Here is a 25,114-nt window from a genome sequence, read left to right on the forward strand (position 1 = left end):
ATTAGAATATTACATATTCTTGACATTCAAAATTGAAGTAATATTTAAGGTGTACTGCTAAAACTCATGTAGAGTGTGCAGAGAAGAAAAATTCAAATAGGCACTAAATTAACTTTGAGACACTTCAGAGCATTTGTTTGGATTTGGTTTTTGTTTGGTTGTTTGTTGTTTTTTTTTCAGAAAGACCCAGGTAGGTAATAGAGTAGTCTTCTGGAAATAGTTGCATTGGGAACCACAAACTTTTCAGGAAAAAATTGGCAAGAGTGTTAGTTGTTTTGCAAAGAATGAATATCTCTTATAGGTAGGAAGATATGGCACCATTAGGGAATATAAACTAAGAACACCCTTTAGATTAAGATCCTGTGAATCCCTGTAATCTGTGTTCTCCTCCCATAAGAGCAGAGGGTGTCAGGCTCCTCCAACAGAACAGTTCTGCACTAGAAAAGGAAGGAGGAAGACTTTGCAATTAGGGCCCTTTCCAATTAAATATTTATGTAATGGGAAAAAGTTGCAGTAGGCAAAAAAGGGACTTACAACGATACATCGCCTGATAATCAGATTTTTTCCTGAGACCGCATACAGAACAGAATGGTCCCACCAGATATCTGAACAGCCTAATAACAATCCTAGATTCTTTTTGCTCGAGTTGTGTTTTATACCTAACTGAGAAAATATTAAGGTAACAGGTTTTTTTATTGACTTTCAAAATTAACACTTGTAATTTGCAATTCTCATGACAAAGTGGTTCATGAATGAAAAGTGTTTATTGCATTTTTAATGCATAATATATACGGAAAAAAAGAGAAAAAGTCCTCCAAGGCACTTGAACAAGCAAATGCTTGAGACATGTTTTGTACTTCATGTCTTTTATGCAACAGTAAAATCTGCCATACAAAATAATGTTTTATTCTCTTTTATAAATTCGCTTATTCAAAACTTAAAACTGCTCAGAGGAAATTAGATTAGGCTACACAAAAATGTGAATATGGTCTATCTGTGCCTATAACTACTATGTCCGAAGAAAGAAGAGGCAAAATATACTTTAAAAATACACCTAATACTTGATATGATTAATAAACATCTACTACTTTTGATGAATATGGCTGTTTTAGGGTATTTTAACATATAACCATTAATTTCGGGATTTTTTTCCCCCTGAAGAGTGATCCAAAATGTGCAAACAAGGGAAGGTTAGTTATAAGAATAATCCTTATGAAACAGCTAGTAGAAATGGAAAGATATGATCACAACATGAGTGTGTCTCATCTGCTTTACTTCAAGATCAAGCATTCTGTATTTTCCTAAAATTTATGAGAAAGACTGGCCTTAATTTGTTTTTCCAGAACTAAGTGATATTTCATCCAGTGGTTTCTCAGTTACTTTAACAATTGCAGGTGAAACTCTACTTTTTCCAAGTCATCACTCCATTGCTCAATGAAAAATGAACACTTCATTTTCTTAAGTCATAATGGCACTGTTTACCCCAAAGAGAAATTTTAAGTAACAGTAATAAACGTCACAGAGTAGTTGGAATAGTTGATGAAAATTGTTTCTAACTGTAAATTTGTAAACACACATCATTTGAGTCACAATAGAATTGCTTCACCTGCTTCCTACTTGCCACTACTTCCTACTTCAAATGAATTAAAAATGTAACTTGCTGGCAGTGCAAAGGGTAACCATGGGAGATCAGGCCTTCCTCTATTTTCACATTACTGCAAACTAGGAGTAGCTTGTGAAACAACAGATTTACACTGCTATAAAAGTGATGTAAGTGGGAAAAGCAAGCAACAACAAGAAGCCTCGGCACCCTATATGGAAATGCTTGGAACTCCTCCAATAAAAAGGTCATGTTTCAGAAGAGGAGCTTAATCTTTAGATGAAGTGGTAATGGATGCTATAAAACCATAAAATGCTTTGCACAGACAAAACTCATGTTTGGTATAGTGGCTGAGATCCACACATTTGTGACCTCAACACTTGCCTGTTGCAACATGTCTAAACTACCAACCCAGAAGAAACTCTTATTGCTCCAGGGAAAATAAGTTGTTCAGCTTGTAGAAGCATGTTTACAATATAGGTGCTTGGGTACCATGAAGATGGACAGGATATAGAAACCTAAGTAGAACTGGTTGCAGTGCTCTGGAGCTGTCTTCTATACCAGCTTCATGCTAACTGTAGAGGCAAACCTAAGGTAAAGAACTGTGGGGTTGTAATACTTAGAAATGTTCCCAAGACTATGAGATTGATACTTCTCTAATCACCACAGTATCTGAGGAAATTCTCAATATACTGCCTGATAAATCTTTTAGTGACAATAACAGAAATGAACACAGAAGAGGACAGTGCTGCCTCAATCTGGATGTGAATGTTATGTCTGAACTTCAGAATAAAGGACATTTTTCTCTCTTAAGTTCAGACAGACCCACACGTACATACAGAGGGAAAAAAAAGCTACGTGTTGTTGTCATCAAGAGTGCAAAGTACTGAGAAGCCACAGTGGATCTTGTGTGTATCTTTGCGTGCAGTTTCAGGACAAGACTCCTACTGAGAACAAAAGACGCACAGAATGAATGTCAGAAATGTTCATACTTTGTGGAACCAGTATTTCACACTGGGAATCTAAAAATAGAGAAAAAATATCTCTGTTAGGAAAAAAAAAAGAAAAAGGAAAAAGACCTAAAGGGAAAAAAAATGAAAGAAAAAAGAGGAGGAAGACTTATTCTTTAGTAACTTCTGAATGTTACTACAAAACAGCAAAACTCAGATACTCTTTATGATTTAAGACATCTACCTTTCAGCAGCCAGTACACTAAATTGCTAATTGTTCACAAAACCATCTAAAAGGTGTCTCTTGGTTACACATGTACTGGTAAAGGAGGACTGGCACCATAAAATACTAAATCCCACGAGTTTTTCGCTTCTCTGTCACATCTCAGTGCATTTAATATCCTTCTGTCATATTATTTATGACTTCACAAAGAAACCAGTTATTTCCCATTATCTCTTCAATAAATAAGTAAAGCAGAGCATGCTGCAGCACTACAGTTCGTTAATGAGATGCCTACAAAATCGTCACGGTGCCTAGTCTCAGAAGCTTGCACAGCATCTAACTGTTAGAGTTCATCTCATCCCTGAAGAACAATTGCATCTTTTACACATTGATATGTTCAAACCTGACAGCTAAGACACACATTTTGGAGTGGATTACATAAAGTAAGTAAACCTTTCCATGACACATTTAACATTTAAAAAAATCAAAAATTCTACAAGTGTTTTCAGTTTTCATCAACTTTTCCACCAGTCATCATAAGAGTGTTGCCTTCCTTTCCGATAAGAAAGGCAGGTAAAAACCTTTACCTTGGATTTCATTTGGGTGGGAAAAATCTGACACTCCAGCTCCCATTGGAATAGGATTAATATATAGAAATGTTACATTATATACTGTAAGACATAACTAAAATCCTGATCTAAAGCCTGTTGAAGAAAATGCTTTGCCTCCAAACCCAAATGCTGGTAGAAATTGACTTTTCCACCCATTTACCTATATTGCTGTTTAATAAATAATGCACAGGTGAAAAATGTTTCTTTTTTACTGGATCAATAAGACTGTCACAAATGAAGAGAAACCAGCATTAAATAACTTCTACATTTAAAAAGACAAAATATTTTTAAATACAGCAAGTATAACATTTCCTGTAGTTTCTTGTGGCCTTTTTTATCATAAGACATAGTGTTCACAATGCATATTTCTTTAGCTTTATTCACTGTAGTTTCTCTTATTTAATTTCACTAGTTTGCAGTACAGTTTCAAAATATTCCTGCTCATCTCTTTTCTTCTAGAAATATTTTATGTATTGGAATAAAATTTCAGCTGTATTATTAAATGTACTATCAAGGACAGAAGATTTAAATTATTTGAGTTTTCTATGTTTTTCCTCTTTTTATTCAGTTAGCAGAAAAGTATTTACCTGAGACTCTTTAAAGACGTGTATAGAGGCTACTGTAATATAACCATAATGGCCTCAAGAAAACACAGCTACACAGATTTTTCTGAGGTCACCTGTTCAATATATTCTGAGCCCTTTCTCCTGAACAAGTTGTTGTCATTCTGTTTGAGTGGACAATGTCATTAGGGAAAAGCATCTTGGGGAAAGGAACTTGAAAATGGAATAAGGAACAGTTAAACTGCATTAGATCTTCATACAGAGGAGGATCCCCAAATCTGAAGGGGAGGTGAGGGAGAATAAAGAAAAGTAATTCATAGCTCTGACATCATGATAAGTTCATTTTGTTGTCCTGGAATGGGATTCAAGTAGTAAGTGAAGACACTTTTGGTGTATGCATGTACGTTTTTGCATGTGAGTTAGTGTTGAAGCTCCCACTGCTTGAGTAATTGAGTCTAGAGAAAGATTTAGCTCACCTGAAAGCAGCCACACATATTTGAGCATCTCACCTACACTAATACTTAGACACTCTTAAATTCAGTTGTCTTTTTCTTCAAGCATGTGATTCAAGAGGAACCGTGAAAAATCAGCATTATTTATATATGAGATAAGGAAAAACAAATTTCTCAGGCAGAAAAGGAAATCAGACATCAGATGATTGGTAACACTCCTGGAAGAGTAAATGTCATGAAAAAAACTTTTTTAGTCAACAACACATATCATGCAATAAGGATAAAGAGACCCGTTATTCACAGAACTCATTTACACATGCTGCACGATTACTGTTTAATAAGCCAATTCCTTCCAATAAATAGTTGTGAATATGCATAAAGTCACTCATGCAGTGCGTCCATGCCAACAAAGATGCAATGTTCTCTTAAAAGGAATAAAACCCAAGAATATAATCTAGTCTCTCTCAGTCCTTGTTACAGGATTTTCAGAGTACACGCGTTCATATCTTACATCAGAAAAAAATTAACTGCAAGTTTATCTGTTTTTCATTAAACAAATTATTTAGCTAAGGGTCATCACGCATTAGAGGAACCTAAGGAAGTGTGATGATCACTAGGAGTGATGGATTTTAATGTGGAAAGGCAAGCAAGCACAGAAGTCCTTTTAATAACCATTGTGCTGCTGACAAGTATGGGTCCTAGCTAGCCATTCATTTTAATTGATGGTTTCACAGATTCTTCTTGGGGAACTGAATATTTCCGCTTTATGCTCATTTCATATATAGGATCACAGGTTGGAAAAGACCACTAAGATCATTGAGTCCAACTGTAAACCCAGCATTGCCATGTTCACCACTAAACCACATCCCCAAAGTGCCACAACTGCAAGTCTTTAACTAACTCCAGGGACGGTGACACAACCACTCCTCTGGGCAGTCTATTCCAGTGCTTGACAGCCCTTTTTTAATGTTTTAACATCCCATCTAAACTGCCCCTAGCACAGCTGTTTCCTCTCATCCTGTCATTTGTTACCTGGGAGAAGTAGCTGGCCTCCACTTGGCTACAATCTCATTTCAAGTAATTGTAGAGAGCGATAATATCTCCATCAAGTCTCCTTTTCTCCAAGCCAAACAACCCCAGCTCCTTCAGCTGCTCCTCATATGAGTTACTCTCCAGACCCTTCATCAGCTTTTTTGCCCTTCTGGACACACTCCAGCACCTCAATGTCTTTCTTGCACTGAGGGACACAGTGCAGCCTCACCAGTGCCAAGTACAATATATGACTTTATCATAATATAGTTAGCAGGACAACCCCAACGTATAGGTAGATGTCTTCAAATGTCCTTTATGCCAACAGAATAACAAGGAGATATAATATATGGCACATTTTTCACTGACTATGTCAGTAAACAGATCAACCAACAGATAAAATCTCTATTGCTCTGAATAGCACTGTTATACCAGTCCAAAATTAGATACATCAGGCTCTGGCTGTCATGTTTTCTGATGATATTAGTGCGTGATATACTTTCAAGGTTGCCTGAAAGCTTTTGTGAAGTTAACAAGACTTTGATACACTATGGAAAAAAATGTCAACTTGCTCCCCTTTTAGCTGTAGGAAGCTCTGAGCAAATTCCCTACTCCAGTGTTGATTATGAACAATTTCTGTGAAATACTTGGGGAGGGATCCCATGTATGACTCAACATCCATGTTAGCAGAGGGGACAGCTGTATCATTTGCTTCCCATTAGGAGTTTCCTCTTGATAAACTGTGGACAGATAAATCTCTTACATCAGAAGTTGGAATGTATTATCTTACTGTTTTTGTGACGATGAAACTATGCTGCAAAAAATATAATTAAACTCTATCCTTTGTTTTTTCCACCCTATCTCTGTATAAGGTACTGACAGCAATACATGTGTTGAAGGAATCCCTGTTAACACTCCCATGGATTTTGCATTAAATCCTTAAGAGTTGGAGACAATTCGAGAAAGTAATTGTTGACCTGGTCAATATCTTGCTGGAGGTTTTTATACAAAAGCTTGATGCGAAGTGCTCTCCGGTGAAATCCAAGTCTCTAGTTCATTTCCATAGGCTCTGGATCAAGTGAATGCCACTAAAATCTGCAAGGCATTCAGGTACTCCCAGGTGCTGCAGCATTTATTCACCTTACATTGAAATACTTAAGTATTTTGAAGCTGACAAAAGTTCTCATCACCCTGTAGATTGTGACCTTTGATTATATAAATAGCTGAAAAAAATAAGAGCCATAAGAACTATCTGTGAGTTTAAAGCATCTGTTTTCCTATTTGCACAGTACTCAAGCTCTATGACATTCTTGGAGCCTCAGAACCTTTGGTACTTAAGCATAGCTATATTGTATCCATTGTCCACAGAACTTTAAAAGTATCTAGGAAAAAAAGTATAAAAGTTTATTTCCCTAATCTAAGTCTGATCCAATCCACAGTTACATCATTTCCATTACCTGAGAATGTGAGAGGGTGAGATGAATGAGATGAATTAGTATAAAACTAATGCCCTATCACTGGCCAGGAGCAAATGACATGGGTAGGACATAAGCAAAGGCAAGAATACAATGATACTTCACCTGTTTTAACCTTCAGCAATCTGCTACTTAAGAACTTCCCAAGGCAGAAGTTGTATCTTTTTTATTTGATATGCACTGGTGGATATTTTGCCATTAATTTTTCTAATTGTTTTTTAAGTAAAAAAAGAACATATCAGTAATGTCTGGATCACGGCCTTTCACCATTAGATGAAACTGTGCTCTTATAGCATTGTTTCTCAATTCCACACATGTATGAAAAGTCAAAATTGCTTTGAACTGAAATCCCAAAAGCAATTAAAATGAAACAAGTCAAATGTGTCATTTTGAGGTTTTTTTCTATATTTCTAAAAGAAAATTAATAAAGAGTAAGTGGTTCTCATTAATAGCTTTTTGGGAACAGGAAATTCATAAATTATATTTTCCAACTACATTTTGCTTTTATCAAAGTCTCACATAAGAAAAAAAGTTAAAAAGTTCAAAGATTCTTGAAGAAATTTTCTATTACCTCACATTGCAAGAGCTCTCGATGTTTTATTGTGAAACTTTTAGAAGAAATATGAGGTTTCTTCGGGAGAAAGTTCTAGATATTTAATTGAACATATTCAACTTACCTTGATATTATCTTAGAATCATAGAATGTTTCAGGTTAGAAGGGTCCTTAAAGATCATCTAATTTCAACCTCATGCCATCATGAGCAGGGACACATTCCACTAGACCAGGTTGCTCAAAGCCGCATCCACCTTGGCCTTGAAAACTCCCCGAGACGGGGCACCCACAACTTCTCTGCATGACCTGCTCCAGTGCCTCACAGTAACAAATTTCTTTGGGGAGTGGGCCACGCTCCTTTTGATGCATCCCAGGACACAGCTGGCTTTCTGGGCTGTGAGCACACACCATTGGCTCATGTCCAGCTTTTCATCTATGAGAACACCCAATTCCCCCTTCAAATCCATTTCTGGCCAATCTGGAGATAAGGATGTCATGTGAGACCGTGCTGAAGGCCTTACAGAAGTCTAGGTAGATGACACTGGTCAGTCTTCCCTTGTTAACCATTGCAGTCACTCCATTATGAAAGGCCATCTGACTGGTCAGACACAATCTGCCCCTAGTAAAGTCATGATGGCTGTCTCAAATGACTAGCTTGTATGCGCCTTAACATTGCTTCCATGAGGATCTGCTCTATGATCTTCCTAGCGACAGAGGTGAAGCTCACCAGTATGTGGTTCATTGGATCTTCCTTTTTCCTCTTTTTAAAATTAGGAGTGATGTTTCCCTTAGTCTGACTGCAAAAGTTCTTGGCTCTTTTTATAATTCTCTGATCAAATTCAGTAACCAGAATCAGCAAATAAGTCACCAACTCTTATACTATGGTAAAAAAAGCTTGTGAACAGGTACATTTTTCTTCCATCTCGTACACCACAAACCTGTTGTAGAGAACCTGACTGGAAGAACACAGTATGCTGGAGAGTCAGTGATACAAATAACACTGAAATTAAGCAAGCATAACAGACCTGTGCTGAATGTCCATTCCAAACTTGAGACTGTGCAGGACTAGCAATTCAGTTTTCAACACTGTCTTTATCTATTTCTCTCTAGCAAACTAGTTAGGTAAACAATTTCTCCCCAGACTTGTTTTATAGGTTCCCATTCTCAATTGTTTTTAAGACATTGGAAAAGGGCTTGGTTTAGATACATTAAAAATATTACCTCAAATGTCAGAAGTATGCAAAGAAACTTGTCTTTGTACCAGGACTTGTTCCAAGGACAACTTAGAAGTAAGCAAGAAGCTTAAGAAAGAGCTTCTTTCCCATCAATATGATCACTCTTCAAGCTTTTAAAAAGCACTTGCTTGAACAGCAAAAAGGAAGAGTCCTATTTTAAAAAAATAGAATGAATCAAAATTAATTACCCAAAATTATTAAATAACCACTGTTTCCCCCCAAAGGAGAAGTAAACTTTCTGTAGTTGTGCAAGATAGCACTTTTGCTCTAGAACTGGATTGGGAGTTTATGATAAAGCTGGCCAGCTGAGGGGAAAAAAAAGAGGAATATTATTTCTTCTGCAGTTCGTTCATCTCTTTCCTCAAAATATGTCACTTAATATGATACTTAATGCATAAAGGAAAATAATATCATGAAATCTTACACAAAAGAGAAACATACTGAAGGAAATGTTATTTCACACTTGTACAGAACCGTACTAGCTGGCAAATTTGAGATTTGCTACTCTGGAAAAGCAGATCACGCAGACAAACTAAAATGAGCTAAACCAAATTATTATTGATAACAGGATTTCACACCAAATTACAGAATTTCATCACCCGAGAGACTGAATGATTTACAGAGAAGAGAATGAAGTTGAGAAGGAAAATGAGAAAGACATAAACTCTGAAGCAGTTTTGTTCATAATCCCCTGTCATGGCCGTCAAGCTTCTGTAATGCTCCAGTCTGGAAGCAGTTTTAAAGAAAATGGTATTTTTTAAATTGAATTAAATATGAAAATGACTACTGCAGTGAGTGTGCCTGCTCTAATTTGTTTTAGTGTGTCTCTAAAATTTTCACTCTGCTTCACAGCTACGCATTGACCTAACTGCAGTCTAGGGCTCTGACACCTCCTGGGACACTAGAACAATGGCATGGGGAAATATGTCTGACACATCTTCTTTGGAACTCTTTAACAATTGACAGTGGTGAAACAGCTAACAAGACCACCATGTGACACGGTCTTTAGGTTTCCCATTCAGAAGAACAGGGATAGTTTACAACCCTTTGAAGTCAAGGTATTCAAGCTCTCCATATCTTAATTCAAGAACATTGATATTTGAAGAATGACTTATTTCCTGAAGAAAATTACAGTTAATTTTTACTTACATTTTCTTCCAATTTTCTAGAGGCTTCTTCTAAGCCAGCAGAAACATTAAAACCCTTTTCTTTCTAAATTTAAAATTTCTGTTGTATTTTTTGGAAAAGGCCAAAAAATTGTCAAAAGTACTGACGTGGCCTTGAGAGTTACACAAAACAAGAATATTTTGACTTTAAATGTAGCAGATACATCGCCTTTTTGATAAAGTGGGAATTGTCATCAAATGTCAAGCATGTACTCTGCTATGATCTTTGAAAGGAATATGTTATGGGCCTTTCACAGTTATGTAACTAGGAACAAGAAGACTAGTCCAAACGAGCTACCCATGGAGGTTGGGATTTATATCATCCATTTTGACTTGGTATTGCAAATCTTCACTAATTATAATAAATTTCATTTATACTCAGTGCAGAGGAAGAAGTACATCCAGATGCCTGTTTCTCTTCATTACCTCCTAAGTGAGACAAGGATGACTAGTTCAGAAGGATTTAACTTTTGGAGGAGTAAGTTAAGGCTTATAAATACCTCCCAGAGATAGTAAGCAACTGGCAGAGAAATAAGGTGGAATTCCACCTCCAGATTCTTCTATAATAATTCTATTGTACAGTATGTCCTACTTGTCTTCTTTAAAATAGTTGTATGTCCTGATTGTCTCTTTTAAAAATCACACTCCTGAGATACAATCTCTAAATTCTGTAGCTATATCCTTCCACACAAACACAGGGACTGGCAAAAGAATTGTATACAGGCAACATGAAAAACTTATTTAAGGAAAATTTTCTGCTGCATTTGGATTTGTTTGCTTTGAAAACAAAGGAACCTCTGAGTATAGCTAGTGAGCTAGAAAACAGGTATCAGAAAGTATAGTAAAGAAGAAACAGCACTGAGACTAAAGAGATGAACCAATCTATTTTCAGCCTTTTGATATCTTTCAAATCCACTTATGTGGATCCAAATCCACATTTCAAATAATTTTCCTGTCCAGTATTCCACATCATCTGGAACATTGCTCTGTATTTACCTAATTTCTTTGCAAAGACATAGCAAGCAGTGCACACTAAATGTGGTGACTACACAGAGTAATAGGGAAAGCTCACATATCTTCTGGAAAAGTGTTCTAAGACCCAAAACCTCTTTCCTATTGCATGGCCAAACCCACTGTAAATCCACTCCATGGACCACTGCCTGACAGACATCATTCTGTACTCATGGGCTCAGGGCAGACGTTTACCAGAAGGCAGGTGCATCCAAAGGGATCGGGGCAGTTCACTCCAGGCCCTCTTTTCTAGAGACCTGACACAAAATGGTTTCTTATCTCCCTCTCCCACAACTAGGTTTTTATCTTATATGTGTGCACTGCTGCACAAAGCTGTCTGTATTTTAAAATCAACGGTTGCGTGTACCAGACGCAACTAGTCAGCATCATCTGTGGTCTGCAGCTGTGCCTGTCCCCAGAGGAGGAGAGAGGCTGTCATAGTTCTGCTCAGATGGCAAGAGCCTGAACCATGCTGAAGGGCTCACCAGCTTTACCGGCAACATTGCTTTTCCCATGGATGATTTAATGCATTAAATTTCAAAAGTTTGGGCCTTCAAAAATACTGTAGGTTAATGGAATGATAACGGTTGTGGTCTTTCAACAGCTACTGTTTCTGCAAGGAACTGACTGAGATTGGATGAAAGGAGAGAGGTAACAGAAGTAAAACATGGTCTAAGAAGGACAGCATAGATATCACATATTACCTGGGGTTTTTTTGGAAGGAGCTTCCTTTATAATATTTACCTCTAAAACTCAGCACCTTTCAACACATTAACATACGAACGGTTGACTACTATGTTTCCAAGTAAATCAGATAAAATTTAAGCTTCCCTTTCACATGGAAAATAACTAATACTGAGCATGTCAAATCATTAAGCCAGTCTGAGCATAGATTTACTCTACACTGTCTGTAAGAAAACTTCAGTTGGTACTCTTTCAAGCTTTCCATCCAGGTGCTAAAACGGTAAATGCTACCTAAATTCTCAAATCCCGTAGAGTTTACAATATTCAAAGTTTCTTTTTATATAAATACATATCAAATAAACACAAGAAACGGCTGCACCTATAACTCTTTTTAGATGTGTGAGAATAGGTGTGCTTACTCTGTTTGTCCAGCTCTCCTGTCTCTAGTACTTCATATCCATGTCTCAACTTGGATGTGATTGTAAACAAATGCGTCAATAAAAAAGCCAACCAAAAAGCTTAGAAAATCTAAAAAGGTTAATTTCTGTAAGTGATATAAGATACTGTGGTATTTAAATTACAAAGGTACTGTTAAAAAGAGTTGTTACTAAAGATTTTTTAATACTGCTGTGCCTTCAATAGAAAGACCACAATTCTTAACCCACTATTTACCAACAATGAAGTGATTAGGTACCAAACAAGTATATTGTCTCTTCACAATCATATTTCGAAAGCATCTTCAATCTCCTTGTTTTCATTCCTCTGTGGGAAGCAGGAGAGTTGGGGACCAGCATGCTGCAGCTGTAATGCACCATGCCAAAGAGCATCAATTTTGTTCCTAAGCAACTCTGCACAGTGCAGTAGTCGCTGTCCATAGCTGATAAGGATGCTCAGGGAATTCTTAACTGGCTGCAAGTGAAAGAGTTTAAAGTTGAAGAAACTGAAAGTAAAGCCACTAAAATAGTAATAAAACTCCTCTTTGGGGTTATAAAAGAAATGGGGATCTAAACAGTAACAACAATGAAAAGTTAAGGATCCCACTCACATTACATGTGCTGTCATACAAAAAGCTCTTTTGGTTCATCTTACTGAAAGAAGTAATGAGCTAGGAAGCAACAGACATTTTCAAACTGTAAGCTATTACACAGTCTTAAATTACTTCCTTCACAACCTCACAGTCTGACTCTCAGCCATTTACAGGAATGCCTGGATGGCCAAGCTTGCAAGTGATAACTTGAAAGACTGTTCCCTATGTATCAGCCAAAATACTTTGAGAATCTGCCAGTACAATTCATAAAAAAACCACATCTCTGGATACACACTTGAAAAAAGTTGAGGTTTGGCCTTGAAATATTCTTTCCAAAATAATAATTAATCAAAGCATGGTAATGTATTACCAAAAAATTAGATCATTACAGGTACCGTTAGTGAGGTTCACAGTTAATTCTTAATCCAAAGTGATTTAAAACTGTGGTGAAATATACTTACTTTATTTTAATTTACCAAAGCACTCAGAGTAATTAAATAAATTCCTAGAAGTTTACACTGCCTGTTATACCGTAAGAAGTTTTATCTAAGGACACTGAGACTTCAGTGATCAAAGAGCTAAATTTATTTATAGAGATACATATTTTATAACATTTTTGTTTTAATATTTAGATTATATTAGACCATATTTAAAAATATAGAAGTGTACTTAATATTGGGAGTCCTGCTTCATATGTTATTTTTTGATATGAAGATTTAGTGCAAGTGGTACTAAGTACACAGCTGAGCTAACACCATCTGGTTAAGAAGTAACTCAAATTACAATGCCTTGTCAAAGAGAAAGAACTGTGACACAAGATGTTTACCTCAAGAAATAATTGTTTTTACAAAGAATCAGGAAAAAGCAGGGAAATGTGCTTTAAATATGCTTCATTTAGGAACACAGATTAGGTAAAAATCCACTAGCAGAGCAATAGACTGTGCTTACAAAGCTCATATTACTGCACAAAAAGAAAATCCTAATGCAGGTAAAGTATTCTCAAATCTCCTACATAAGTCTATAAACAATATACATTAATAAATCAAATAGACACAAAACAAAATGTTTGCCAGCACACCAGAGAAGGGGATGAATTTGCAGTGGTCAAAATTGAGAATTATAGTTTACCTTTTCTTACCACACATCAGCATCTTAACAGATTTACTCTGTATAAGCTAAATATGAGACCTATTGAAACCAATAAATCCTCAGATCGGACGTTTCTTTCAAAAATGGAATCACCTACCTGACACGGTGTAATAATTTTGCATCCAGTTTCTAAAAACTTTTAAATTAATTTCACAATATCTGCATGTCATAGCTTCCATTTCTTACATATCTTTGTATGCTGAACTCTTGGTTTGAAAATCACAGAGACAGAAAATTAGGATTAAAAAATATATCCCTCGTATGCTTTACATTACTCTTTCAGTTACCCTTCTTTTTTTTCTTGAATTACTCATTTCTCTTTCCTAAGAATACCCTATACACGACACTTTTATCTTCTTTCTACACTATGTGAAAATAGGGCATATTGTATTTTAACAAGACCTGTACACTACACAGGATCCATTTGAGTCTGATAGGAACATTTGACTCTGACTCTTGGACATACCCAAAGTCTGCGTACAGTGTTCTGTACTGTTCCTGGTAGTTATTCCTGTGCACATAACGCTGTCTTCTACAGTGACTAGATACCTAGTTTCACAGCTCACTTTCCTTCAACTGTTCTGCTTTGTGTTCCTAAGCACCTAAGCCTCTTTTGAGAATTCAAGTTGAGTGCCTATCTGCATCTTCAGATAGCTAAATGCCTTTAAAAAATCTTCTTTGCAATGTTTGGCTCCTATAAACAAATAAACACAGGGGATCTTTGTGTCTGTAAGACTTGACTTCACCATTAAGCCAACCAGATCAAAGAAACCAGTAACAACAGATGAAACTGAAATAATAGGGATGAAATGCAAAATACTTTTCCCAAATATTTTAAATATGATAAATTTTACTTAGTTCATATTAGTAACATTTTTGTAGCTTTTTTGGCAACCTCATATTTTCTGTAACTGTGCAGGATCAAACTGTAATTTACACAGTAAAGTACATTTACACTGTAGCTCAAAATGCTTTCACCTTCAGGATGGAAACCTGCAGATAAGTAGGGAACAATATTGCACAGTGGAATATAAGAAAGGAAACTGCTTTTCTAAATATACAAAAAATACAATTGCTTATATGAATAATATCTTTGTATCTTTAATATTTAGATAGATAGCAGTCTTTCATTGTTTTGTTAGCTTTTGTCAATGCACTTAATGCTAGAATCTGAACTGATTATAGTAGGAACTCTGTACTGATAACTGGGTACATTAAGATAGATCTTCTAATAATGCATAAGCTGTGTCTATGCTGCTGTGAGTAAAGGAGTATAATCTCATTTGAATTATAATAAAACTGAAAGATGTTGGATTTTATTTTTTTTATGTATTGATAACATGATCTTCATATGTGTTCATGTTTAAATCTGAGCCTTCATACATTAGATACCTGAGTAAATATTTGTATCCAGTATTTCTCTACAGAACACTTACACCTGTTGCACATCAGGTGCTCTAGTAAAAAGCAGTATTTTTTATTTCATCTCAACTCACATGTATTTAAGTCTATGCTGTGGAAATACTGCAAATTTCTTGTGTACTTTGGTGAAAATGGATTTTTTTTTATCCAAACAAACCCCACACCATTTCTACTTAACAAGGGGTTTATAAATATTATCAGAGGTACAGGAAGATCAAAATCATACACTTCAGAAAAAAATATGTAAGAAACAGCAGTAGAAATTAGGCAACTAATTGTGATAGGGTTCGAAGCCCAAGCATGGTAATTATTATTGTTCCAGAAAAGGTAGCACAGGGCTATCATTTCAAAGCACTGTCTATAAATTTAAAAACCCTTCCTCCATTGCATAAACAAGTCAGAAAATAAAAAAGAAAAAGAAAAGATGTTTTAAAGACTATGTCTTCCATGAAAACCTGTGCTCCTATCTATTGCCCGATAAGTGATAGGTATAGAAATATACAGAATCATTTCCATCACTCTCTCAGTTCTGTTGTCAGGTAACTGATGAAACATATTAAGGCTGAATCTAAACTTTTTTTCTGTATTTCTAATTTATACTCCTTCTTTGGAACAATCTACCTACTTAACTCCCGCTGAACCAGATTATTGTCTCATTAGCTTACCGTGATGCAAATTATGAACTTCTGCCAATGGACTATAATAGCATAAAAATCAAGTAAAAGGAGTAGTTCATTAGACTTTCTTTCAAATGACTGAAAAGTTAGTTGCCACCCTGAAGTTGCAAGATGTTCTCAACTTATTTTGAATAATTATTTTATTTCTGCAGTATTTGTATGTTCCCATGTTCAGAAATACAGTTTCCATTTCCAGATTTTTTTTGCACAGTAGCAAAATAATACAGTATTCTAATACGGTATTCATAGATTTATATGGTTTTTATATTGCAAATTTTTCTTCTTAGACAGAGGCACAATGATGTGAGTCACGTACCGATTGTCATCACTCAGTTCAAACTTCTTAGGCTTGATCACTTAAAGATTTTACTAAAATCACAGTATTCACTGATGATTAGTTGAATGATAGGCCCCAATTAATAGATCAAGCACCAGGCATAATTATTGTCTGAGATGATTTTTTCTGCTGTACTAAGCCTATTTCTTTGCTATATCCTGACCCACACCAATCTAATTATTCTTATTCTTATCTCACAGTAACAACAAGAAAACAAAATTACATCTGTTTCTACCAAAGGAGTAAACATATTAGATTCTGAGCAGAAAGATCTTTTTGTTAAGCATCACCTTCATGTTCTTCATAACTGAACTAAGGAAATTCATGCTCAAGAAAAATGAGTGAAATAAGCTAACTCCTTTTCCTGTAAGAGATCTTCAGGATTTTTTTGAAGACAAAAGCTGGTCCCCAGTGGAACTAAATAAGAATACAATGACTCTGTTCTCTGTCAAGCCAACAACAGCCCAATGCAGTTTGAGTAATCTTTTTATTAGAGAACAAATAATTTTTTTTTTTACTGCCATCAAAATGACCTTTAATATTACAGATTCCCCTGGAGCCCTTTTTGAATATCTAGCCATGTGCTTTGAAGGTAATCACACTACACTTTGCCCCTCATCTGTTATACAGTATTCTAACTATTCAGGCAAAATGTCTCTGCTGTGAAGAGAAAATAGATTGAGACATCAAACACATTTGTAGAATAGAAAATTCAGTAGGTTGTGTATAAGAAGACAAAAATAGAAAAATTCTATTTGAAACAGAGCTAAAAATATCACACAAAAATAAATGAATGAGCCAACACAAAATACAGAAATAATATCCCAACTTTGCTAATCCTTTGTAATATTCACCATAAGAGTATATTTGAACTTTTAATGAAAGTGCTCACAAAACAAAGATTTTGAATTTTGTGGTCTATTGTCAGATTTTATTGAACTCATTTTTTTAAGTTCTGAAGAGACGGATTATTTCAAACTAGAATGCAGAGACCATAAGGAACTAAAGGCACTCACAATGGCACAATGGTGAGAAAAGGAAAACAACATAATATGTGGCATTTCAGAAAAAAAGTGATGATGTGGAAATTTTGTGATTCTCATAAGGAAAAAATCTATCAAACAAAGGTCAGGACAAAAAGTATGTTCTGAGAAAAGTTCAGGTCAAATGAATGAAAATGATGATGAATGAAAGATTTGATCTAGTGGTGAAGGATGAATGAGGAATGTGGAACAAGGAGCAGAAGCAGAAGCAGAAAAAATTAAGCCAGAGGAGTCCTTATTAAGAATGTTAACATTGTCGTGAAGATGCAAGGAAAGGCACCAAGCCAGTAGACAAACCCCAAACAGGAAAACTATGGGAAGTGGTAGTTTGAAAAAAAAATAATGGAGAAAAGAAATAGATAGAACATATCTGTAGCGATGCAAAAAGAATTGAAAAGGAGTGAAGATGGGAAAGAACAGAATGTGCAGGAAAAGGAAATTGCCCTGTTCCCCTGTTCACTGTTTGAGACTTTCTGTTGTCACATCTTTGCTGGAAGACACATCTCTAGTTTATACAATCAAAGCAAATAAATGAGTTGTGTTTAGGCTTCCCTTCACAAAGTATTGTCCTCATCTACAGAGCATTGTGTGACTTGACAAAGCTACCCAATGTAAAGCCTGTAAATATAGAATTTTAATATAGCAGTGAGATTGCTTTATAACTAGTCACAGAAAAGCACTATGTTCCTTATTTAAAATATAATATTTTTATAAAACACACACTACAGCTCTGACTGACTTGGGAAGAAACATTACCCTTACAACACCAAAACCTTAGCAGCTATTCCAGCTCATTTGCTGGCTACTGACAGGGCAGAAGGAAAGTTACTAGATTATCATGTAATAAGGTGACAGCAGAAGGTGCCATAACTGTCATTATGGGTGTAGATGTTCACAAGCCCCCATGGAAGTCTGTCAGTCCCAATTCAACAGACTTGAACTTTTTCTCTGCGAAGTTTTACACTACCTTGATTCTTCCCCTAACTTCTACACTTTTCATTGTTATCTTGAATCTCCATAAAATGCTTTGTGACCTCTTTCAATTTTATTCTCTTTTCCCCTCTTGTTTGTACTTTACTTTTGCTACAATTAATCCTGATAAAACACTAATTTGAAATTTAAAATCAGACAGCTCAGTTTCCGGCAGAGTGTATGCTGTTATTCTAGAGCCCTCTTTCTCTCTCTTCTCTGTCTCTGTCTTTATTTTTTCCTCACTTTCTCTCTTCCTTTCCTTCATTCTTCCCTTTCTTTCATTCCTTTTTCATGTATTTCATATAACATCTCTATGTACATGTATTACTTGAGCTGAGCAGTCAAGAGCAGTTAATAGCTGGGATATCCTTGGAGGCAAAAAAGTAGTAATATTTGAAGTCACTAGCACTCTGAAGAGGAAAATGCAATCTATGTTTTTTAAAGACACTTTAATTGCTCAGCAATCATGCAGAACTGAGAAATATGGCTCTGCTTCCAAGGTAATAACTCCCCAAATTGCAAAGTTCACTTACTCAATACCCTTACTATCTACCAAATTATGAGAACGACACCACGACTCAAAAACTCAACTTCATGTTAATCTATTATTTACTATTAGCATTCATGTATTTTTGTAAGATTTCACATAACCTCTGTGCTACTGTCATTTAAAACATAAAGACTTCATCAAGTTTTCTTCCTAAAAGAGAAAAGTTGTTCCTATCGAGTCCATTTATATACCCCTGATTCAGCTAAAACTAAAGTTAAAAAGGAGTTCTGTATTAGTGGAGGCAATAAGTTCTAGCACAGAGCAAAGGTAGCAGTATTAATTACAGTCAGTTTTCACTGACCTTTGATGCTTTTCCTTGTAATTTCCCTCTCCTTTTGTGTAATTATTCCATCAACTAAAAAGCCTTCAGAGCTTTTATTATGCTAATTTTATTTAAATGATTAATATATATTTATCATTTATACATAAACTTTACATGGTTATTATGATGTTAATTAAAGGACATCATCTAGCTAATGCACTGATTAAAGATTTCATAGCAATTGGTGATGTCTCTCATATCTGAACTTCTGAGGGTGAGACTTTGGATCTCTGTACAATCTACTTACAACTTTCTCCATGCAAAATACCTTGAAAAAGGATTTAAGCATGACTGGATTCCTTTTAAAACTTTTTAAAACCCTTAGAACCAAAATATGGTGTGGTTGGGTACTTGAAAATAGGTTCTTAGGCTCTATTCAAAGAGATTTTAAATCATGTTCAAATCTCATCAGTACTTCTGAAGATTTTACTTAGAGTAATACTTCAAAACCTGGAACAACAGAATAATACTCATGTGTAGGTAAAAAACCCAAACAAATCATATTAATGCCAAATAGATACTCTACTTGTGTCACGATCAGTTGCAAATTGGGCACAAAAAAGAAAAGATTATGTTCAGTACCATGGACAAGTACTTTACACATTGTCCATAAGAGTGGAAACAACCTACTCTGAAAATACCTTTCATTACAAAAAACCACAGACCAGCTTCTGTTCTTTTATAATAAGATTATACATTCTAAATATCAGTAACTTTCTTGAAATGATCACAGTTCTAATTAAAAATATATGGCAAAAAGTAGCATCAGAAAATACAGGACTGTGGAACTAGTTAGCGTGTGTAACTTCCCATTTGCCACTATCAGAAGAAAATGAAAGCCAAAAAAAACCTCAGGAACCTAAAAAGCAGATTAAAATCCCCAAAGCTCTTGTCACTCCTTTTTAGCATAACTTGCCCTTACAAGAAGTATGAAATATTTACAATGCACTATATTTATCTTCATTTGTTATATCACGCTGAAGATAAAAGCCTTGCACAAAAAATGGTGGCATAAGACAGTCCCTTTATCTTTTTCAATATTTTGTATGTGCGTTTCCCAACTAAATTACAATTGCACATAATAAATCAACTTTTTCTTAATAGTTTAATAATGCACTTTCATTTTGTTAAATTTAAGAGTTATACATGTTTCATAAACCTCGAATGTCCCAACAAAATGTGGCAAAATTCTAACAAAATGATGGTCTTTGCCTGCATGAAAGTGAAAAGTTCATCATTTACCATCTACAATTATTAAATAACTAGACAGTTTCAAAGGAGGCAAAAAATTTCAGTTTCATAGGTGATACTATACAGCTCAAAATTAAGAACAGGGAAAAAAATTGTCATCTCAAATTAATCAACGTTCTAAGTGCCTGTTATAATTACAGACAAATGCATTTTATTACTTGGTGCACAGGATCAGCTGATACAATCGGACTCTGGTATGAGACTTCATAAAATAATACTATCTCTCCTCTCCCCATTAAACTGCATTGGATTCTAATGTCAACAATGACCCTTTTTAACCCCTGACTCTCTGAAAGAATTTATACTGCCATTAGAATTATGTTTAAAGACACATGCTTGATCTGTCATACGCCTTACACTTCTTCAGATCATTTTCCAGAGTCTGTCACCAGCCAGTGTAGCATACTTGTCACTTAAAAGTTGTAGGTCCAGGAAAATCAAAGGAAATGTGTTCAGTGCTTTACATACAATGAGGAATGGGAAGATAAATTATAATTCTCATGAAAACAAATCACTTTGTAATACTGAACTCAATATCCAAGTCTACATCAACACATCATTTCAAACAAAATGGCAGATCCACATACTGATCAACTTAAATGCTTGCACTTGGATTCTCCTTACAATTGTTACTTTAGCAACACTGTATCAAGTCCTACCAGCAAATACATTAATACATCAAAATACACTGATAACTCACAGGTATTCATAAAGTATTCCAATTACACTGTCCAACACCAAAGAGTTTCAAGATTTTTTTTTTTGCTTTGTTTTGTTGTTTGCTTTTTCAGTTTTTCTGCAGTTTTGAGGCTTCGGTTATTTTAATTTCAGCAATGCTGTTAACTCCTTTACATGTGTAAAACACTTGGAAAGAAGTGACAAGTTGCATTCATAAAGTTCTGTAATAAAAACTTACCCTTGCATTTTTTTCTATCAACATCTTTTTAAATTGAGTATTTTCCGTTTGTGCCAATACACTTGTTGAAATGTTGGCTGTAACCAAACACCAGCTGCACTTACCCCAGTGTTGTCATGGTGACAATGGTGTACCAGAAGGCTGCAGGAATGCTGGTGAACTTGCTGGCTGATGAACCTTTCTCTGCGTAGTACATGACTGTGGCAAAGATGATGATGGCCATAGTGAGCGAGAAGAGGAGGAAGCCTAACTCCGAGGCACAACTTTTCAGGGTATACCCCAGGATGCGCAGACCCTGTGAGTGGCGGGAAAACTTAAAGATCCTGAAGACACGAAAGACTCTTAATGTCACAAAAGCCCCACTGACATCCTCGTTATCTGTCATAACCAGGCCAATGTAATATGGCATGATGGCCACCACATCAATGATACTCATGACACTGCGCACAAATTTGTAGCGACTAGGGGCTGCCAGTAGACGTAGGAGATATTCAACGGTGAAGATCATGACACAGGCAGTATCCAGACAGAAGAAAGCCACTGCATATCGCTCTCCACAGGGCAGCTCTTTGATGCGGCCCGGGCTTACCCCACAGGGCACTGTCTCCACCACATTGGCAATAACAGAGACGGCAATGAAGAAACCAGTGACATAGTAGAAGACCAGAGCCAGTGTACTAGTGTGGGGGTTTTCAAAGGCCCGCCACATCCTCTGACGAGCTGTCATTGAGGGTAGGGAGCTCTCAGCTACATGATCCTGATCGGCATCATCCTGCAGGCGCTCAGCATTCTCACGTCGGCGATCCTTGTACTCCTCATAACAGCAGTCACCAATGATCTCAGGGATGATACCAAAGAAGGCCAGCTCCTCATCATAAGCTGAGATGCACTCCTGGCGGGGATAATGAAGCTTTCCGGTACGGTAGAAGTTGAGAATGTGGCGGAAAATGTCAGGGTCCCGATCGAAAAAGTACTGCTGTGTCTCAGGGTGGTAGAAGAAGTCCCGCTCTGAACTGCCCAACAGAGTGTCAGGGTAGCGCTCCAAGGTGTCCAGCCACGTTTGGAACTGGATGCCACTCACATTCAGCACAATCAGAGAATCCTGGCTTCGCTTTCTCTCCTGCCGTGGAGCAGCTGGCATGGGACCACTGGCCACTGGCATCCATCCTATGGCCGCTGCCCTGGCAAAGGGTAACCAAGCTGCTACTCCTGCTGCCATGGTTCCAAACACCTATTACAGCTAAGGGAGTCAATCTAGAGACAGTTCTGGTCCAGCCACTAAAATAGAGAGGGAAAAGAAAAATACCAATGCTCACACATTTTTGAGGCAAGTGAATTTCTGAACACTGTTGTGATTTTCAGTGTTCACCAAAAACCTGTTTGCTTCCTTTTCGTTTCCTCCCATATTTCACCCCAGAAATATGCTTTCCAGGCTCTGGGCAGACAATTAGAGCAATAAATGAGGGCACTTGGAAATCCATGTATTCAAAGCAGGTACTCTAACGGCTAGATCCTTTGGATACAAAGTCTCCATGCGAGGCCCCTGGATGGAAGCAAGGGTCCTCAAAGCACTAGACCCTGGTGCTGGCTAGTAGCTCTGGTGCAGCTGTGCAGCCACCTGAAAGGAGATTTTCTTCCACGCGCGATGCAGCCGATCCCTCCGCCCCTCCTCTGCTCGCTCCCCGCCCGCCGCCGGAGCCGGGCCGCGGCAGCCAGCGGAGCCCTTCCCGGGTGGGCTGCAACGAGGCGCCGCCGCCGCTCGCCGTGGTGGGGCGGAGGGGATGGGCCGGGAGGGCCGCCCCCCTTCCTGGCGGCAGCCTTGGAGCAGCGACAGGACGAATTCTCTCCCTGACCTTTATCGCCGGCCCGGGGACTCCTCCAGACCCCGACTCGGGGCCGGGGGAGCCGGCGGGGCAGGGGGAGGAGCTCCAGGCGGCAGCATTAAACTTTAAGGCAAGTTTTCTGTGCAGGAAGTGCTTTGAAGGGCAGAGGGATGCCGGGGATGGGGCGCCGGCAGCGGGGAGCGCCCCACAGAGTGGGAGCGGGCGGAGTGGGGCTCCTCCCCGGACGGGGCATTGGGGCCGGGCAGAGCCCCGGCGGTCGTGGCGGGGGTAGGAGCGGGAGCTTTGGAGGCGACCGCAGAAGGTGGAGTGCACGGGGCATCCCTGGGAGTGCCCGAGCGGGCGGCGAAAGACGAAGCCGGGGGAGGTTGGCCGTGGAGTGGGAGCGGGGCAGGGGCTCCCTGGCGGTGGGGGAGGCCGGGGAGGGCGGGGGGCCGCGGAGGCGGGCGCGGGGCAGAGGTGCGCCGTGCCGTAGCGGTCGGCGGTGGATCATGCCCCCCTTCGTCCCCCCACCTCCTTCCTCTCGCCATTCCCCTCGGCTCAGCTCTAGCATCCCTCCGGACGTGCCCAGCCTGCGGCACCTACCTGTGAAAGTCTGGCGAGAGCGCTCAGTTGCATAGAGACTTTTGGAAATACGGGCTCTGCTGCTAGATCTCCGCGCCCCGCCGGGAACGGCGAGGAAGTAGTTGCTCCTGAGAAAGCTTGATCGCATCCAAAGGGACATCGATAATAAGGCTTTCCCCCACCCCCACCCCCCTCCGCCACAGCCGAGCGCCAAGCAACAAGTTCAAGGGGTGGGTGGGGGGAAAAAACAACGTAATCGCGCCTGGCAGCTCGGCGGAGCACGTCCTTGCGGGGCGCGGATCCTGCGGCGCGGGGCCGCTGTCAGGCGCGGCTGCGGCTGCGGCCGCTGCCCCTGCCCTGCCGCGGGGCTGCCGCGGGCTGCGGGCGGCGGCGGCGAGGCCCTGGCGCGGCCAGGGGCGGGGAAGGGGCTTCCCGCTGCCTCCCCCGCGGCGGGCGGGCCATGCCACCCCGCCGCCGCCCGCGGGCGAGGGGCGCAGGGGCGGGCGACGCCGGGTGCCGGAGCGGGGCGCGGGGGAGCGCGGGCGGGCAGGGCATCGCTCCGCGGGCGGAACAAAGGGGCTGCGGGCGGCTGCGCCGGCGGCGGCAGGGCAGGCGGGGAGCGCGGCTGTGCCTACGTGTGCGTGTGTATGTGTTTGTGTGCGTGCCTGTGTGTCGGTGTGTGTGCGTGTGTCGGTGTGCCTGTGTGTGTCGGTGTGTGTGCGTGTGTGTGTCGGTGTGTGTCTCTGCAGGGCCGGGATCGCGCGGTCCAACCCCTCCGCCGGCAGCGGCGTAAAGACCCTTTGGAGTTCGCGGTGTTTTGGGTAGGGATCGGGGCGGCGGCGATGGCTTAAGGTGAGGTACCGAGGGGATTTCTGGGGAGCGCTAGCTGCTTTCAAGGGAAGGGGAACGGTTCACTAAAAGAAGGGGGAGATGAGATGCCTGGGAGTGAAGCGTGGCGATGCTCCTCACAACCCGCCCCGAGCCACTCCGGAGTTCTGGCTGCAATATCCAAATGGCTCTTACCAGCTTTGGGAACGGCGAGAGCTGGGACGGGTGTGGGAGCCTTTTCCTCCTCCTCTCCGCTCCGCTCCCGTGCCAAACCGCCCCCCTTTTCCCGACGCTAGATGGCGCGTGGATGACGGGAAGTGAGCTCCCGCCGGGGAGCCGCTGCGGGGCCGGGCGGGTGCGCCCCCCGCGCCCCTCGCCCCGAATCCCCTCTCCGGACTCCCCGCTCTGCCGCCTCCAGCCGCTGCCGAGGTCGCGGAACCGCTGGATCTCCACGCTAGACGGGCACGTAATTTCCCGAGTTTCGCGTGGCGCTCTGTTAGTACCGATAAGTAGAGGGAACGGTCTGTATTTTTCAAGATTTTTAAATCGCTTTTTCTTCACAGACTTGCAACAAGATACCAGAACGTATTCCTCCTTCTGATTTGCGTGTGTTTCCGTTTGGTAGTAAGAGGTTTCTGAAAGAAGCGCGGATTAAATAGGTTC

At 39.3% G+C, this 25,114-nt stretch overlaps 1 protein-coding gene across 2 annotated transcripts in view; it reads right to left on the minus strand.

Annotated features, from left to right (window-relative positions):
- Nucleotides 1-24,749, minus strand: part of KCND2 (potassium voltage-gated channel subfamily D member 2) — a 271,171-nt gene extending 246,422 nt beyond the window's left edge. Inside the window, exons 1-2 of one of the 2 annotated variants that reach the window (XM_032689149.1) lie at nucleotides 24,647-24,749; nucleotides 21,323-22,496 (exon numbers count right to left, since the gene is read on the minus strand). In XM_032689149.1, coding sequence (XP_032545040.1) covers nucleotides 21,323-22,437 — 1,115 coding nt within the window. In that variant the 5' untranslated portion in view covers nucleotides 22,438-22,496; nucleotides 24,647-24,749. Of the gene's footprint in view, nucleotides 1-21,322; nucleotides 22,497-23,644; nucleotides 23,983-24,646 lie in introns of those variants that run through there. The other variant, XM_032689148.1, reaches the window with a different exon arrangement.
- Between the last annotated feature and the right edge of the window lie 365 nt (nucleotides 24,750-25,114).

This window comes from Chiroxiphia lanceolata, chromosome 5 (assembly GCF_009829145.1).
Source record: "Chiroxiphia lanceolata isolate bChiLan1 chromosome 5, bChiLan1.pri, whole genome shotgun sequence".
Taxonomy (NCBI): Eukaryota; Metazoa; Chordata; class Aves; order Passeriformes; family Pipridae; genus Chiroxiphia; species Chiroxiphia lanceolata.